Source organism: Pongo pygmaeus, chromosome 6 (assembly GCF_028885625.2).
Source record: "Pongo pygmaeus isolate AG05252 chromosome 6, NHGRI_mPonPyg2-v2.0_pri, whole genome shotgun sequence".
Classification (NCBI taxonomy): domain Eukaryota; kingdom Metazoa; phylum Chordata; class Mammalia; order Primates; family Hominidae; genus Pongo; species Pongo pygmaeus.
The window spans coordinates 128244562-128264038 of record NC_072379.2 but is presented as its reverse complement, the minus strand read 5'-3'; the positions used below and the strand labels follow the sequence as shown (position 1 = coordinate 128264038).

The 19477-nt window shown below is 41.0% G+C and overlaps 1 protein-coding gene across 5 annotated transcripts in view; it reads right to left on the bottom strand.

The window, feature by feature from the left end:
• AHCYL2 (adenosylhomocysteinase like 2) overlaps positions 1 to 19477 on the bottom strand; it is a 206001-nt gene that overhangs the window by 46640 nt on the left and 139884 nt on the right. For 3 of the 5 annotated variants that reach the window (XM_063668449.1, XM_054497246.2, XM_054497242.2), the window contains one exon: positions 3617 to 3728. In XM_063668449.1, coding sequence (XP_063524519.1) covers positions 3617 to 3728 — 112 coding nt within the window. Of the gene's footprint in view, positions 1 to 3616; positions 3729 to 14715; positions 14798 to 19477 lie in introns of all 5 variants that reach the window. The other 2 variants (XM_054497247.2, XM_054497243.2) reach the window with 2 other exon arrangements.

The window sequence follows — 19477 nt, the reverse complement described above, 5'->3', positions numbered from 1 at the left end:
TGAGACCCCTATCTCTACAAAAAATTTTTAAAAATTAGCCGGATGTGTTGGTACACATCTGTAGTCCTAGTTACTGGGGAGGCTGAGGTGGGAGGACTGCCTGAGCCCAAGAATTCGAGGCTACAGTGAGCCATGATTGTGCCACTACACTCCAGCCTGGACAACAAAGCAAGACCCTGTCTCTTAAAAAAAAAAATAGAATAAAATAAAAAGAGATATCTATAAAACATTCAAGTGAAAGGACTGAGCAGGCAGTTGTATATATGAATCTAGTATATAGGAGAGAGATTTGAGCTGGGATAAAATATGAGAATCAAACACCAATACATGATATTTAAACCTATGAGATAAATGAGTTCATCTAGGGAGAAAGCATAAACTGAGAAGGGAAGAGGTCCAAGGATCAGTCTTTGGGGCTTTCCAGTGTTAATTTCTATAGTCATTTAAATTATTAATTTTTTTTGAAACATAGTTTCACTCTTGTTGCCCAGGCCGGAGTGCAATGGCACGATCTTGGCTTACCGCAACCTCTGCCTCCTGGGTTCAAGCAATTCTCCTGCCTCAGCCTCCCGAGTAGCTGGGATTACAGGCATGTGCCACCACGCCTGGCTAATTTTTGTATGTTTAGTACAGATGGGGTTTCTCATGTTGGTCAGGCTGGTCTCGAACCCCCGGCCTCAGGTGATTCGCTCGCCTCAGCCTCCCAAAGTGCTGGGATTATAGGCATGAGGCAACACGCCCTGCCTAAAATTATTATTTTTTATTAAATAAAAAAAAGTCTCGCTCTATTGCCCAGGCTGGAGTGCAGTGGCACAATCTTGGCTCACTGCAACCTCTGTCTCCTGGGTTCAAGCGATTCTCATGCCTCAGACTCCGGAGTAGCTGGGATTACAGGTTTGCGCCACCATAGCTGACTAATTTTTACATTTTTTGTGGAGACGGAGTTTCACCGTGTTAGCAAGGCTGGTCTTGAATGCCTGACCTCAGGTGACCTGCCTGTCTTGGCCTCCCAAATTGCTGGAATTACAGGCATGAGCCACTGTGCCCAGCCTAGTCATTTAAATTATAATGTATGCTGAAAATGGGCCCCAAGTTCTTATTGACACACATTTGCATATATGTCTTGTCATATTTAGAGAGTTGTGAGTCAGTTCCATTACTCTTGGCTTTTCATTCGATGCACATGAAGCTCTTTTTCTATCATTGGATATAACTTTCCATTGTCTGTGTTACGAAGATGCCAGGTGCAAGAGTTTTCCAGCATCACACAACAAATCAAACATGGATCAAAGACTAGAAACTAGGTCTCTCCTAACTCCTAGTCCAATAATCAGGATAGTAGGCATTTCTAGTCAGAGTCTGTTTAAAAGGGCTTGACAACCATTCACTCAAAGGGGAAAAGAAAAAGAAAGAAACAAAAAACAAAACAAGGCAACAGTGCATGTGATGCAGCTGCTAAAGCAGCAAACATTTTGGGTTTCATTTTAAAAGCACTGAGTTTACGGAACTAACACTTCCTGTAGATTAGTTCAGACCACTGAGAATATTATGTTGATAGGCATAATGTTTTTAAAATGATACCCAATCTGAAATAGATCCGGATGAGGGTAACCAGGACAGTGGAATACCCCTAAATCAGGCAACCAAAGCCAGCAAATTTTAAATAAAATCTTTAAATTCCAGGGATTATATAAGAACTTATCAGGAGATAAATAACTATGTATAGTAAGTAGCACCCTATGTCCCAAAGAGGTCAGCAATTAGAGGGAAGCCGAATGAGATCTTTAAGTTCTTTTTCATCTCCAGGATGTTTTGACTTCCTGTGCCTGAACTTAATATCATTAAACAGATACATTAGGTAGACAATTTTTGACTTATAAAAATGGTAATTTCATATAGTTTAATCTAAAAGGTCCAAGTTTACCACGATGATACCAGTCCATATCATTCACCAACGAGCTATGCCAAGCCACTGTGTGCTCACTTAGAATCCAAGAGCATCAATTAATCTCTTTCAGGTAAATAGATATTTTTTAAAGTACCCTCCCTGCCTATGGGGATTGGGTGGGAAGGCAGGTATTGGTTTCCTCTGAAGGAATATAGTTGGATATGTATATCTAGTGTGTAGGGGAGAGACTGAGCTGGAGTTAAAATTTGATATTATTATTATTTAGTATCAATCTTTAGATAACATGCACAAACCCACAGCTTGAAATGTTACAAACTATTTTACAATTCACATTTTTCACAATTATTATGGTTTCCAGAGTTACATTAACCAGTTGGTGAATTTTCAACACTGCTTATTTCAGCAGAATAAGATAGGTTTCCTGGCCAGGCGCGGTGGCTCAGCCTGTAATCCCAGAACTTTGGGAGGCTGAGGAGAATCATTTGAGCTCAGAAGTTCAAGATCAGCCTGGGCAACATGGCGAGATTCCATCTCTACAAATAATTTTAAATTTAGGCAGGCATGGTGGTGGGTGCCTGTGGTCTCAGCTACTCAGGAGACAGAGGTGGGAGGATCACTTGAGTCCGTGAGGTCAAGGCTGCAGTGAGCTATGACCATGCCACTTGCACTCCTGCCTGGGTGACAGAGTGAGACCCTGTCTCAAATCTTGTGCTACCCCACAAAAAAGGTAGTACAAGATTCTGTATCTTTAGATAAAAACCCATAGGAAGTGATATCATATGCTTTACATCATTCACTGTTACTGTGGGGGGAAAGTAAAAAGAGAAATGTAAAAAGTATATAAATAATCTACCCAGCCTAAAAGCTACAGCTTCCCAAACAACTGTTTTTCAACTTTATATAACAAATATTACTTTCCTATTTGTACAAAGAACAAATAAAATTTCAGGTCATGATAAAAATTTTCTAAAGAATATTAACTATTTATAATGCGAAGAGGTAACTAGGGCAAGCACTCAGCTCCCTACCACATCCCAACACAAGAGCAAAATAAACTAACTCCATATTAAATCAGACTCATACTAGGCAGCGTTTAGCATACTAGCCGATGCCTTCAAGGGGTCCTACACAGTAACAGCTCACCTGGCATTAAATGATAACTCAGTCCCAGGGCACATGTATTTGAATTAATGCCAGTGCAAAGGATGGGAGGAGTAACAAGAAGTCCAATGTCACAGCTTATGAGAGAAGGCAAAGGGCTCACTTGCTTGAACTAGCTACAGTGTGTCATTACTTCTTGGGGCAATTGAGGTTTCCCTGTTAATTTGCAAGTACCAGATGGAGGGATGAAGAATTTCTTTTTTATTTTCAAAGGATAAAAAAAAAAACCCACAAGTATATACACATACTGTTCAGGAAAGATCATCAATGACACATTCCCACCCTTCTGAGTAGATTAAAGAATTCAATGTCCTTAATCACCCTCTTCTGCCTCTATTGGAAGAGTAGGCTTCTATTAAGCTCCACTCTGAATCACCAAGAGAAATCCAAAGATTCCACCCAGAATTTTAGTCTAAATTTTGACTTGAAGTATTTATTCAAAGCACAGTCTTGGTCATGCTTAATTAGCCTTGGATAGACAGGAGGTCCCATTGAGATCGTACTTATTAGCCTCAACAGCTGGGTCCACAGCAGTTCAGTACTCACCTGAGCTGTAGCTGTCAGTAGATGACTGAGAAATGGAACGAGACAAAGAGCGACGTCCAATTTTGGTGGGACGTTTGTTGAATTCTTGCTTCTGGTCAGCAAACTGGATCTGCTAAGAAAAAGAAACCTGGTTATATAAAGAAAAAGAACCTCCATTTTGAGACAGCAATTCAAGGCTTGTATTATAGGCTTTCACCTTCCTTTAACAGTTGATCTGATTGTATCAACCTATGTTTGGAATATTAAGACTCTTTGAAGAGAAGAATATTTTTTCATTCTTCTTTTTTTTTAAAACAGAGATGGGGTCTTTCCATATTGCCCAGGCTGGCCTTGAACTCCTGGGTTCAAGCAATCCTCTCACCTCAGCCTCACATAGCTGGGACTACAAGCATGTGTCACTGTGTCTGGCAATGTCTCATTCTTTACCTACTATCTTTGATACACTTTTTTTTTTTTTTTTTTTGAGATGGACTTTTACTCTGTCACCCAGGCTGCAGTGCGGTGGCACGATCTCGGCTCACTGCAACCTCCACCTCCTGGGTTCAAGTGATTCTCATGCCTCAGCCTCCTGGTAGCTGGGATTACAGGCACACACCACCATGACCTGCTAATTTTTGTATTTTTAGTAGAGACGGGGTTTCACCATGTTGGCCAGGCTGGTCTCGAACTCCTGACCTCAAGTGATCCACCCACCTTGGCCTCCCAAAGTGCTGGGATTATAGGCATGAGCCAGTGTGCCTGGCTACTCTTTGACTATATGCTTTTTACAATAAAATTGTGACACCCCACTCCCCACAAATAGAGAATGGGATATTCTGGTTAAATTTTTAGAAAATTGAGTCATATTCAGAAATGTTTTATACAGTTTCACTGAAAAGTAAAACTGGAAAGAATATTTGAGATTATCATATTTGTAAGCTCCATATATCTAGATGAGAAAATTGCAAGGTACAGGAAGGCAAAATCACTTGCATTCAGATTTCAAGAATCTCAGGAAATGGTATGATTTAATAATTTTTAAAAAGGCTTTTCATTAAGAATGAACATTCTGAAATTGCATTTAAATTCTGGCTATGCCGCTCATTAGCTGTGTGATGTTGCTCAAGATGCTTTAGTGAGTCTCATTTTTCCATAAATACAACAGAGATAAAAGTACTTACCTCACAGGTTTTAGAGAGGGTTCAATGAGACAATGTGTGTAAATTGAAACATAGCAGGAAATTCAATAAATCTACTCCCTACCCAACCCCTATGGTTCAATGCTCTTGTAACTCTTGCAGGTAGCCACTCTAATTTGTTAAAGCTTTTTAAAATATATTAGTTAGCTTTCCAGTACTAGTAAGTAAATTTTTTTTTTTTTTTAGATGGAGTCTCACTCTGTAGCCAGGCTGGAGTGCAGTGGCTTGATCTTGGCTCACTGCAACCTCCACCTCCTGGGTTCAAGCAATTCTCCTGCCTCAGCCTCCCGGGTAGCTGGGAGTACAGGTGTGTGCCACCATGCCCAGCTAATTTTTGTATTTTTAGTAGAGACGGGGTTTCACCATGTTGGCCAGGATGGTCTCGATCTCTTGACCTCATGATCCGCCCGCCTCGGCCTCCCAAAGTGCTGGGATTACAGGCGTGAGCCACCGCGCCTGGCTAGTAAGTAAACATTATTTTTTAATATTTGATATTATAAAATACCTAAAAGCAGTAAGATTGATCATTAACTATAATAGATGTAGAAGGAGCAGATTAATTGAATGAATATGTATAAGCCTCATATCATACTCTGGACGTTGCATTTTAGATGATTATTTGATAATGATTTTCTTACAATTTTATCTTTCTCCTATTGTTGGAGGTTCCAGCTGATACTTCATAATACTCTACAAATCAAAGGTCACTTGTAAGCTATACTTGTTTGGGGGAAAAAAGCTCGTACAATTTATTCAACTAATAACTTTTTTGTTTTCTCTGTTTGTATAATTGCCTATTCTGGATCCAAGGTGGCATAGAGGAAGGTCTAATGAAAATGATCAAAGGTCTGACAAGTGACTCTACCTTTAATGATAAAAAGATGGTTCCTTGATGGGCAGAACATACAGTACACCAGAATGAAAGCAGGAACGGCTCCACTTCCTGCAGTTAGAGGTAACTAATGAGTCACTTGAGTATTGCGACAAGGGGACCAATGCCAAATTGAAACAGCTTCACATTGCCTTTTAGGGGGATTCATAGCATTTTCATAGCTATAACAACAAATAAAGCCTGCAAAGTGCGTTAGGGCTTGCAAATTGTTTTCAACAATAGGAAAACTCATCGGATAAGAAGTTCATCATGAACTAAAAAAAATGACAAAGACGATTATTTTGCTCAACTAGCAATTTATTCCAAAAAGATAAAGTGCCCTTTCTATGTACTCCCATAGGACGTATATGAACTTTCATGTATTGCATTTCTCCTAGCACAGCACTTACCACAATGAATGTAACTATCTGTCTACTTACCTGTATTCTCTATAAACTATAGGCTTATAAAGGGAGGAGCTGTGATTCTTATTCACCCTTATATCCGCAGGCACAAATCCTAGGCACTCAATCAAGTGCTGAATCAATATATCTGAAGTAGCCTATTCTATCTTCACTGTCTATACTTGGTTGAATACTCACTAAATATGGTAAACATAAACCAAGTCTAAAGTTAAAATGATTTTTAAGGGCAAAAAGAGCTGGGAAGAGGGAAGGTGGAAAGCTGGGGAGGTGGACAGCAGTCAGGCTGCAAACTCTGGCTTCTGTTTCACCAACCTTGTTCAAAACAGTCACATGTCTTTATTCTTTTTTAGAAGCCCATCCAGGAAAAGGAATAATAATGGAACTTTTCAAAGGTCACCCTGAGTCGCTAACTTTTCCAGTGTCCCCTTTAAAGAAGAATAGATAAGCCGTGTTTCAGATGTTCAACACAACCCCAACACAACCACACACCTGCGTACATGCACATGTGGGTGCATATGCACACACACCATGTACACACACCACTAGAGGGGGCCAGTCACTCTTATTCTCTAGATTGTAGGATCAAGGTGAATAAACCATATAGCTATCTAGTTGCATTATCATCTCAAACCAGTTTATCTGAGCTAAGCTGTCTTCTCTATAGTGTTTTCTATTTACAGTAATCCCTCCTTCCTGGGACAAGTTCATGCTATCTTTTAATACTAAAGAAGACTAGGTTGTACAAGGCTTTCTCCACTTAGAACATAGGGTTCTAAAATCTTGCTTACTGGTTAGACACTGAATTCAAGTTTCTTTAAGACAGAAAAATATTAGAGCGAGATTAACCACTTATATATAAGTTATACAATTTTCCCCAAGAAACAAGTATCTTTCTCCAACAACCAGAACATAGTTAAGTGGCTCCCTGGTGTTTACCTCCTCTTAATAATTAAACACCAATATACAATTCATTTTGTAATGGATTAGTTTTGTAATCTGCCCACCCCAATTGTGGTACCTTAGTAGATTCTACCCTTAACTTTCCTACCTTGTCTGGAACCAGGGTTTTTTAGGTAATCCTCCTTTTCCATTTGAGAGAGAACTGCCTAATTCCAACAGGCATTAAGGCAAGGGAGGGAAAGAGACTGTTAAAAGAGGGGTAGCTCACCTTATGCCAGAGGGAGGGATGAAAGCAGGAAAGGAGGGGAAAAAGAGTATAAGCAGCTGGTCTTTTACAATAATGGCTATAGCAGCGGCAAGACTGGTAAATAAGAGCTTAGCCTCACCTGGGCCTTAATCCCAGAGTTGCCATTAACAATGTATTTCTTCTTGCTGCCCAGCATAGTGACATTACCAGCCCCAGTGCCACCTCTGTGGTCCAGGGACCCTTGTGATCAGGCCTTTAAACTTTCCTCATCAGCAATTCTGTTGGCTCTGGTTCCAGCCAGCTTTTTGGGCTGGGGAGTGGGGGACTACTCTTCCTTGGAATCCCTGAAGCAGCTCCAACAACCCCTTCAGCAGTACAGCCCCAATTTAATAAGGCATTTCTGTTAGTGGCTCATCAGCCATTCCTAATTCTAGTGGCTGTTTTGCTTTTATTTATTTTTTTCCTAAACACCTAATTACATGGATCCTCTGACCTCTAAACCTTGCAAGTCCCTTGACAAGGCCCAACTTGCATGCGCATAACAATAGCTTATTTATATAACCACTGCACTTTCTTGCTCGCTATAATTAACTTGCTAATTAGGTTCCTTTTCAACCTTACCTCCTCCTTTTCCATGTCAGATGATTTTAGTTAACCTAGTCTCATTAGAAAAAAATTAACCACAGAGCCACTAAAACAATGAGAGACTTTATTAAAGGAGTAAGAAAAAAAAATTAATGGTGCCAAGTACTCAGGCAGGCCCTCCCCTACACTCTGTGTCCTTGGATTAGCCAGACTGGGGACACCGATTACAGCTCTGTCACCAAGGAAATCAATTTTCTCAGTTCACTGCTTTCCTCTGAATTGTGCATCTTTTATACAGGTTTTGACATTTGGTTTCTAGTCCCAGCTCAAGATTGTTGCTGATTTGGCACAGGGTGACCCAGTTTGCTTTTTTCACAAAACGTGTGTTCATGGAAGGTATGACTACAAAGGGAAGTTTCTTATCTCCTCAGAATCACAACAATCTTATTACGTGCCAAATATTCAAGCAAAAGGGCAAAGAATCACATTATTTATTTGCTGATTTCTGAAAGAGACATAGTGAAGAAGAAAGCTACACTCAACTGTCTGCTACAGAGATTGGGGGGAAAGTGATGTCAATTCTTCCTTAATTAAAAAAAAAAAAAAAAAAGACTGCTTGTTGAGCACAAGAAAGGACATAAAATGGCAGATTTTTTTTTTTTTTTTTTTTTTTGAGATGGAGTTTTGCTCTTTTTGTCCAGGCTGGAGGGCAATGATGCGATCTCGGCTCACTGCAACCTCCACCTTCTGGGTTCAAGTGATTCTCCTACCTCAGCCTCCCAAGTAGCTGGGATTACAGGCATGTGCCACCCCGCCGGCTAATTTTTTTGTATTTTTAGTAGAGACGGGGTTTCACCATTTTGGTCAGCTGGTCTTGAACTCCAGACCTCAAGTGATCCACCTGCCTCGGCCTCCCAAAGTGCTGGGATTACAGGCGTGAGCCACCATACCCAGCCGGCAGATTTTTTTTAAGGATAATCTTTAGAGAGAGAAGGTCATAGTGCATACTGCTTATTGACATCTCTGGAAGAGAAAAGTTTGGTAAGTGCCTATTTTCACAGTTCTGTGTATACGTTACTTCTATTAATTTGTACAAGAATCTTAAGAATTAGGCAGTATTATTCTCACTTGACAAAGCAGGAAAGTGTAACTCTAAGAGAACAAATGATTTGTCCAAGGTCTCACAGCAAGTAAGTGATGGGACTGGAATTTGAGCCTGTGTTTATGCTAGAGCCAAAGCTCCATCTACTATACCATGCCTCATAATATTAATCAGAAGACCAAAGGTCCTAGTCCTAGGTGTACTAGCCCCAAATCATTCCTTTTATCTTTAAATGTATTTAATTTAAAATTACTCTTTAAATTCATTTTCGTATCAGATTACATCTTAGAAATGACATCATCCTGGATAATCTTGGGGCCCTGATCAAGTCACAATTCTAAAACACCTAATTATATAAGAATTAGAACTCTAACAGCTCTTTAAGTGGCAACTTTGCTCAATGTCACTACCAGAAATGGAAACAGAAATTAATTGAACTCAAATATGAATGTTCACCATCACCCACAGCAATTCTGATCGCTTACTCATAATTTCACAAAGTGAGACAGATAATTTGCTTGCTTGATGAATCTCTAAACTTTTGCTCCTCCTAACAAGAATGTTCACCCCAGTCCGCATGTATTAAGCTGGTTCCCCTTTCCTTCACTCAGGTAAAAAGGAGCTCCTTGGTCCAATGACTTAAGTCAGATAACTTGAGCCAGAAGGACCGGCATATCTATACCAAATAGAACCAGAAGACATTTTAGGAGACTGACAGGAAAAGCCTTACCACTTAACAAGTTTTGTCTGTTTTTTTTTTTTTTTTTGAGACTGAGTCTTGCTCTATCACCCAGGCTGGAGTGCAGTGGCGCAATCTCGGCTCACTGCAGCCTCCACCTCCCGGGTTCAAGTGATTCTCCTGCCTCAGTCTCCCGAGTAGCTGGGACTATAGGTGCGTGCCACCATGCCTGGCTAGTTTTTTTTTTTTTTTTTTTTTTTATAGTAGAGACAGGGTTTCTACTAAAAAAAAAAAAAAACCAAAAAAGTCCCATCACTTACTTCGTGTTAGCCAGGCTGGTCTCGATCTCCTGACCTCGTGATCCGCCCACCTCGGCCTCCCAAAGTGCTGGGATTACAGGCGTGAGGCGCCGCGCCCAGCCAACAAGTTTTTATAGAATACAGTAACTTTCAAATTTTAGCTGCATCAAAATCACCTGGAGAGCTTATTAAAGCACATTGCTGGATCTTAACCACCAGGGTTTTTGAATTATTAGGTCTGGAGAGGGCCCAAGATTTTGTATTTTGTAATTTAAAAAAAAAATTTTTTTCAGCTTCCAATTCTCTGGTTGAAGATTTTGTGTTTTGAGTAACTCCCTGGGAGACGCTGATGCTACCAGTCTGAAGACCACACTTTGAGAACCACTGCTCTAACACTTTCTCCAAGCGTGAGTAAAGCAGCCCTGATTCTCTTGACTCTTCTTAACCAACCATTCTATCCTATCATAGCGATAACCATGGAGGCACGTTCACAGGCAGAAAAGTAAAGGTTATCTGAAAGGTCAGAGAATACAATGAGGTGATCCTTCCTTTTCTTTCTTTTTTTTTGAGATGGTGTTTCGCTCTTGTCTCCCAGGCTGGAGTGCAATGGTGCCATCTCGGCTCATGCAACCTCCACCTCTCGGAGTTCAAGTGATTCTCTTGCCTCAGCCTCCTGAGTAGCTGGGATTACAGGAGCACACCAACCATGCCCGGCTTATTTTTTTTGTACTTTTTAGTAGAGATGGGGTTTCGCCATGTTGGTCAGGCTGGTCTTGAACTCCTGACCTCAGGTGATCTGTCCACCTCAGCCTCCCAAAGTGCTGAGATTACAGGCATGAGGCACCACGCCCAGCTGAGGTGATCTTTCTTTACACCCAAAACAGGGTCTAAAGAAAACTGGGTCTAATTCTGATTTCCGTAACTTAAGGCTCTTAAGAAGAGACAGGTAATATATTAAGAAAAACAGGACTCATGGGGAGGATAGAAGATCTATTTATCCTAAAGAGGATCAAGGCCAAGAGAAACCAATTAATTCCTTTTCAAGTACATAAAGTAATACTACAAAGGATGTATCTGTGTCTCTACTTCCTAAGGTCTGTCATCATTTCTAAAATGAGGATAATCATATCTACTTTGCCTATTTAAAATGTATGCTGAGATAATAAGATGTGAGAGGGTTTTGAAAACTACATATTGATATACAAGTCTAAAATATTAATATTTCTATTCTTTCAAATTAAGTGTTCTTAACCTATATTCCATGGATGTCTAGAACCCCCTACAACAGTATGCAAAATTATGCGTTTTTAATATCCTGGGGAGAGAGCCTATAGTTTTCATCAGTTTTTCAAATGGTTTTCTGTTTTAAGCACCAATCCTGACCTAGAGTTATAGTCAAGCTACCTCTACCACGATTTATCAGATACTTTGGAGATTTTTGTCTCTACTTCCAAGTAGATATGGTTCAGATATTCCTCAAAACACCTCTCTCTTCCAAGCCAAATGAGCGGCTTGAACTAACTCTTTACCTACGAAAAGGATTACTTCTTGCCAAAAGAATATCGGGCATCAAGCTGGGTGGATACTCAAGAAAGTCAATCAACCAGATTTCCTATGGAAAAGTACAGAGAGCTGGAGTGGGAGGAGGAAATATTAAAATGTAGAAACAGAGGAAAAGTTATTGCTGATCTCCATGCATGTCAGTCGAGGTTACTACCAGAAGGGACTAAAGATCTCTCAGGGGAAGTAAAACACATTAATAAAGACAATCTTTAAAAGGAAGTGTTCCCCAACCTTTCAGCAGTAAAGCTGTCTGAACAGGGCTAAGAAAATCCTTCACATGAAAACAGCTGAGGAGCAGAGGCTCCAGGAGAAGTTTTCCAGTGATTGATGGAATGTAACCTTGAAAGTCTACCTTGTCAGTTCTTAAGATTGGGGTTCTTCAGGCTTCATCCCGGCTTATTTTCCTGCTGGGAATCAGAGATGTGAGTACTGTCAGCTGTTATATGTGGTGTGAGTCCTATTCTCTAAGGGATATGAAGTCCCTTTTTGCTGGTGATTTTTAACAAAAGAGAGATGTTGTAATATACCTTCTCTGCTAAATTTTTCTCCTGAAAGAAGATTTGAGAGGCTTCTCATATTTCCTTTGGTGGCAGGGATAGTTTCAGTGGAAATTTCATTACACTAATATGTAAATGGGAACATGAGTAAGACACTCGTTAAAACTTTCACTTGAAACTTTGGCCCAACATGAGAGCTGAAGCAAGGGTTTTTTTCTTGGAGATTAAAAGACACTTTAACATTTTACAAGTAAGATCTGGAAATCCATCGGCAATACACTAGAGGGTGCTCAGAGGTTAGCTTTCTTGGCTAAGTGGCTGTCAGCAGCAACCTAATGAAGTACTTTCAGACCCAGTCAGGAGTCAATGACTTACGTGGTATCTGAAAGAAAGCCTCAAAAGTCTTTGGCAAAGAAAAGCTAGCAAATGAGACAATCGTGTTATTGAAGACCAGCTCCTCCCTATTCCTTTTTATTGCTGTTCAAAATACTGAGCAAAGGTATTTTCCTGCTATTTAAGAGAGAATGGCCAAGAAATTCCTAAGTGAGAGTAATACCTTATTAAAAACAGAACAGAGCAGAGCTGTGCTTTTCTGAATTATTATTTTGTTTGTTTGTTTTGAGACGGAGTCTCGCCCTGTTGCCCAGGCTGGAGTGCAGTGGCACGATCTCGGCTCACTGTAAGCTCTGCCTCCCGGGTTCATGCCATTCTCCTGCCTCAGTCTCCCGAGTAGCTGGGACTATAGGCGCCCGCCACCACGCCTGGCTAATTTTTTGTATTTTTAGTAGAGACCGGGTTTCACCGTGTTAGCCAGGATGGTCTTGATCTCCTGACCTCGTGATCTGCCCGCCTTGGCCTCCCAAAGTGCTGGGATTACAGGCGTGAGTCACCGCACCCGGCCGCAAATTTTATTATTTATTTTTTACCAACCAAGACACAACACTAAAGAGCTGTGTTTTATTAAATAGTGTTTTCTAAAAGCTGGGAAGCCCTAGATCATATCCCTTATGCAGTGGTCACACCAACTCCTTTAGGGCAGTCTTCCCATTCACATTAAGTAGAAAGAAGGTAAATGGGTGAAAGTTCAGTAGGAGCCACTACTGAACTTTGAGGAGATGTGCTAAGCTTGTAAGACGGTGAGGACTATGACAGAAATAAGAATTACTATAAAACTTTGATTGATTCTGAGTTGGCATACTAATGTTCATAGAATTCTTCTGTAATATTCCTTTATAGAAATACCAAAGTTTGATACCTTAACGTGGCCCTTCCCTTAAGAAAACCAAATTTCTTTTTCCCTCTTCTTGTTATTAGTGAGTAGCAAGAAATTCAGAAAAACTCAACCCAATCAGAAGTATTAAATAAATCCTTCCATTAATTCTAAAACACTATGTTACTTGGAATAAGCTTGTAGATGGATAGGTTTTCTTTCCACAAAATGTTTTAAAATTGAACACAAGACTGGGCGTGGTGGCTCACACCTGTAATCCCAGCACTGTGGGAGGCCGAGTTGGGTGGATCACCTACGGTCAGGAGTTCAAGACCAGCCTGGCCAACATGGTGAAACCCCGTCTCCACCAAAAATACAAAAATTACCCAGTATGGTGGTGCACACCTGTAATCCCAGCTACTCGGGAGGCTGAGACAGGAGAATCACTTGAATCCAGAAAGTGGAGGTTGCAGTGAGCTGAGATCATGCCACTGCACTCCAGCCTGGACAACAGAGCCAGAATCCATTTCAAAAAAAAAAAAAAAAAAAAAACAACAAAACCTGAACACAATGTTCTGAAACAACATCAAGAAGAACAGCAATAACCTCCCCCAAAACAATAAGTTGAAATGTAAGTTCCTCAGGGAGGCCTTTGTTAGGCCTACTATATATTCTATCTCATTATCAATAGTTATTTCTTCAAATCCATAATTCTATAAACACTAAAAACTTGAAATATGTTTTAGAGAGTCTAACTAGTTTTCCATAGTGGGGAAACACAAACCTGTAAACATAAACCTGTGTGCGCTGTAAGAAATCAGGCTAAATCTAGAAGAAACTATTTAGAAACATAAGGATGGTTATTGTCTTTGAATTAAAAGTTGACATTCGATCCAATATAATAGGTTTATATGCTAGTTCTTATCAACAAATAAGTCCTTATTATCATTATAGTAAAACTACTGATCAGGCAAATATGGTATTCTGAAGAACTGTACCAAGAAAGCTACAGTTCCTGCCTTAAAGAAATATATATATAAAGGATAGCTGGGGGGAAAATAGGGAAATGTTGTGACTGAAGGGAAAAATATGGGCAGGGAGGGGAGAAATGTTTGCAATCTTTTCAGACTTGAGACAGCACCATTTCTGTAAGTTCTGTTTTTGTTTTTTCTCCTCATCGTTCTTTTTCTTTACCCCCAGAGAAACAAATGAAGCATCAGGTTGAAAACAGAAGTGCAAAACCATCACAGGAAACACAACCCATACATCACACCAGCAGCTGGAGGAAAGCCCCTGCCCAGCAGAGACCACCAGGCAACAAGCCCTGGCCAGGCAACTCTCACACCTTTCCCAGCTTCACGGATAATTAAGAAACAGCGGTGACCTAGTACCTAGGAACTAATCAAAACGTAGAGTAATAACTGTTTTTCCAACCACGGATCTTGGTAGGAGCTTCTCAGAGGTGATCCTTGTCACCCGTCAAAAATGGTTGCCTCTCATTATCAAGAAACAGAAGGAGAAACAAAACGACCAGAGAACTCACCATCCACTCAGGCATGTCAAAAGCTGAGGTGCCCTCATTACCGTCCCACTTCTCCATAGTGCAGGCTTGGGTAAGATATGTCCTGAAGCAAAAGGGAAAGCTGGTTTGGAAATACTGGGGTTATCTCAGTGCCCCAAAGCAGACCCAACCCTAGTGAGATTCAGAAGTTCACAGTGGCTAGCAGAAGCTGCATCCCTTTTCACAGCAGCCTCTGATTCAAATCAAGAGCGTTAATCAACTGCCTGACAACCCCTTACTGGCTGGCTTCAAAGCCTTCTGTTTCTGATTTCAAAATCAGAGCTGATGCAAAGTGCTGCACCCAGGCACTGTGCTTCTCACAGGGCACTCACTGTTTAGTACTACCCAAACACTACCCGCACCTCCCCAGTGGGGACTTTCTGCAGCAATAGTTGGACTTCCTTCTTTCCCTGTGTGTGAGGCACTTGTGAATTCTCTCCCACCCTTCAGGACACGTCACTGGAGGTGCGGATACCAAGATCAATAAAGACTGAGGTCAGGAAGGCACTCCCATTTCTCAAGAGTTGCTTGATTTGGATCAGTAAACAGGCGTTTCCTTGAAATCAAGAGTTCCTAGGGCTTTCAAGTTTAAACAGCTATGCAGAAGCTCCCCATCTGCTCACACCAGGGGTCTGGCACCAAACTCTTGCATATCTCAAGTTAGAGTCTTATTGCATGGGAGGTTCGGATGGAGCCTAGGAAGATCTTTTTCAAAATCAGAATTTCTTAGCAGCTCCAAGAAAGTTCTGGGACGACAGCTCCCTCTGCTGGCTCCCTGTGCTACGTACACGAAGGCCTCAGGGCCCGCAGCTACAGAGACACAGGTGCTGATTGCAAAGTGGCTTCACTGAGGCTAGTCAGGAGCCACCACACTGTAGGTTTAGAGGACAGCCAGGGTTTCCAACCAAGACTAGTGCTGTCTCAAAGTCCCTAGCCAATGCTGGATTTTACACACAGATCTGGTTTCAGGAAGAAACAGGATGCCAGTGCAGTAGCCTTGTACACTATCACCTTAAAGGACCTCTGAAGTTGTTTCTGCTTTATGTCTCCATACCAACTCCCTCCTTGCTGCACACTTCAGAAGACTGGAAATAAGACATAACTAGAAAAAAGGTAAGCTAGCCTATCTCACCTGCTTAGTTCATTCCTAGAGTATATTATCCAATAAGAGTACCACAGGTTTCAGGCACAAAGGAAGCCTAACAAGATTATGCCTGCTTTGGTCCCTTTAAGGACCAGGACTCTTTACAGTGTTAATTCCCATTGAAGAGGATAGTTTCTCTACAGCTAACAGTGACAATATTATAATTATGATTCTAGGTTCTGTGAAAGGAAAACATCTTGGGCCCCCAAAATCACTAAGCCAAAGGCAAAGTCAAGCTGGAACTGCCTAGGGCAATCCTGCCTCCGATTCTATTCAAAATCACCCTTCTGCTCACTGAGATAAATGCACATCTGATTGCCTCCTTTGAAGAGGCCAATCAAAAACTCAAAAGAATGCAACCATTTGTCTCTTATCTACCCATGACCTGGAAGCCCCCTCCCTGCTTCCAGATGTCTCGCCTTTCCAAACTGAACCAGTGTTCATCATACATATGTTGATTGATGTCTCATGCCCCCCTAAAATGTATAAAACCAAACTGTGCTCTGACCACCTTGGGCACATGTCATCAGGACCTCCTGAGGCTGTGTCATGAGTGCACATCCTCAACCTTGGCAAAATAAACTTTCTATAAACTTTTACTTTTTTTTTTTTTTTTTTTTGAGACAGAGTTTTGCTCTTGTTGCCCAGGCTGGAGTGCAATGGCGTGATCTCGGCTCACCGCAACCTCCGCCTCCCAGGTTCAAGCAATTCTCCTGCCTCAGCCTCTCGAGTAGCTGGGATTACAGGCTTGCGCCACCACGCCTGGCTAACTTTGTATTTTTAGTAGAGACGGGGTTTCGCCATGTTGAGGCTGGTCTCAAACTCCTGACCTCAGGTGATCCGCCTGCCTCGGCCTCCCAAAGTGCTGGGATTACAGGCATGAGCCACCACACCCAGCCAACCCTGGCAAAATAAACTTTCTAAATTAACCGAGACCTGTCTCAGATGTTTGGGGTTCACAGTTCATCACCCTGTAAGGCCTTCACTACTTAAGAGAATGGCCCTTTGGATTTGGAATGGAGGAGAGGAAGGTAATATCTATGGAAGAGGTACTGTAAGATGCCAGAGAGGGCAGAATTCAAATGAATGGCCAGAGGTTTGACTGGAGAGAAAGGCAGGTGAAAACAGGGACTGTCGAACCAGGTGCATTCAGAGGTATCAAAGGATCACAGGGAGGGTGGAGAGCAGGCGAAATAAGAACAGCAGAGGCAGAAGTAAAGGAAGCTGTGGTCATAGAGGAGCTATGGAGTTGAGGCGACTTGAGTGATGTCAGGACACAGAGTGGTGAGATGCAGAGAAGATAAGGCCCACTGAAGTCAGAGTGTCAACTCATAAAGTCTTAGCTCCTAGCAACCTCTAGTTATTGTCCTCTGGTCTTCCTTTAAACCCAGAGGACTTCTTAAAATGACAAGTCACATCTGTTGCCTAAATTGCCAATGGTGTATTTCATCTGTGCTTTAAATGCAACACATCTACAATAAAAATTATTGCTCCATCTTTCCTTTCCCACCCCCCTCCAAACAACACTTTCTTCTCCTCACTTTGTGTTTGTGATGCCACTGTCCTCAGGCAACCATATATGAAACCTCAGGCACCTCCGATTTTCCCCTTTTCCGTAGTCCCCACAACAATCACTTGGATATTATTTCTGTGCCCTTCTCCACCAAACCTTTCACCTGTCCCTTTCTGTTCATTTTCACTGCCTCTTAACCCTCTACAAATCCTTTCCCAGAAGACTATCCACTTCATATCCATATATATATATATATATATATATATATATATACACTCTATCCTCCAGGTAAACTGTATTATCTGCTACTTCTTGAATGTAAAGACTACAGTATGGTGACCATGAACACTGGTTTTGGAATCAGACAGAGTTAGGTTAGAATCCTGCCTCTGCCACTTTTTTTACCTCTCTATATAACTCCAATTTCCAGTTTGTATGGTGGAAATAATGACAGCTACCTACCTAACAGGACTGATGCAAGGATTTTAAAAGGGTACATACTCTAAAGAGTTAATTAATGGTAGCTTTTAATTATGTTATTATTATGCTGTGTTCTTTCCTACCTCAATGCCTTTGCTTATGTCATTTTCTCAAATCAAAATGCATTTGTTTCTGCCTTCACTTCCATCACCTTCACTTTTTCAAATATTTAAAGGAATGATACTTCTACCAGGAAATGTGACCTTAAAAAAGGAATCTCCCCTTCATCTAATATTGTTCTTTGGCTACATCACTATTCTCACCATTCCTCAAATTATAGTTCCTATATATGTGTGCTACCCCTTGTTAGTCTCCAGGCTCTTCAGGGGCTTAGCCTACTTTGATTTGCCTACACTACCTGGGATATAGTAGGTGCTTAAGAAATTACCAAATTTAAAATTTATGTATGCTGTACGTATTCTTAATTATACTTTGGGGGCAACTTGCATACTCTAGGTATTCAATATGTTTATGTCCATTTTATAGAATTTGGAACACTGTTTTATATTTATAGGGGCTTATATTACTGACTACAGCTATATGACTTATTTGACAAGAAGTCCTTAGTAGGGTTTTAGTCCTTAATTATAATATTATCTCTGCAGGAATATACAATCCATTTTCCATTGCTTGATCTGCACCCATTGTAATCCATTTTGATCTGCATTATAATGAAACTTTTAGGAACAAATTAAGGCCAAAAGTCTATTTTATGGCTAGAGTGAAGCCCAACCCTTAGAATATTTCAGTGATAAGAAAATTACTAGATTATATTGATAGTGTAGACTAGTGTGGTAATAATAATGATTTTTAAAAAGTAAAGGTAAAAGAAGCTGGGCACAGTGGCTCACGCCTGTAATCCCAGCACTTTGGGAGGCCGAGGTGGGCAGATCACCTGAAGTCAGGAGATCGAGACCAGCCTGGTGAATGTGGTGAAACCCCGTCTCTACTAAAAATACAAAAATTAGCCAGGTGCAGTGGCCCGCGCCTAAAATCCCAGCTACTCAGGAGGCTGAGGCAGGAGAATTGCTTGAACTTGGGAGGAAGAGGTTGCAGTGAGCCGAGATCGCGCCACTGCACTCCAGCCTAGGTGACAGAGTGAGACTCCATCTCAAAAATTAAAAAATAATAAAAAGTTAAAAAAAATTTTTTTTAAAGGTAAAAGAAAAAAATTAATATTCTATTCTATTCTAACCTAACAGGGTCTCACTATGTCATCCAGGCTGAGGTGCAGTGATGTGATCATTGCTTGAACTTCCAGGCTCAAGTGATCCTGCCACCTTAACCTCCTGAGTAGCTGAGACTACAGGTGTGCACCACCACACCTGGCGCATTTTTTAATTTTTTGTAGAGATAGGGGTCTCACTATGTTGCTTAGGCTTGTCTTGAACTCCCAGGAGTTCACCTCAAGTGATCCTCCCACCTTGGCCTCCCAAAGTGCTGGGATTACAGACATGAGCCACCGTGCCCAACCTATTTTCTCTATGTAATGATTAAATAAATAGAAGATGACAACCTTCATGATAGTGTTAAACCACAGAAGAAAATGACTTTTAGAGAAACAAGATTAAAAATAAAATAGGCCAGGCATGGCAGCTCATGCCTGT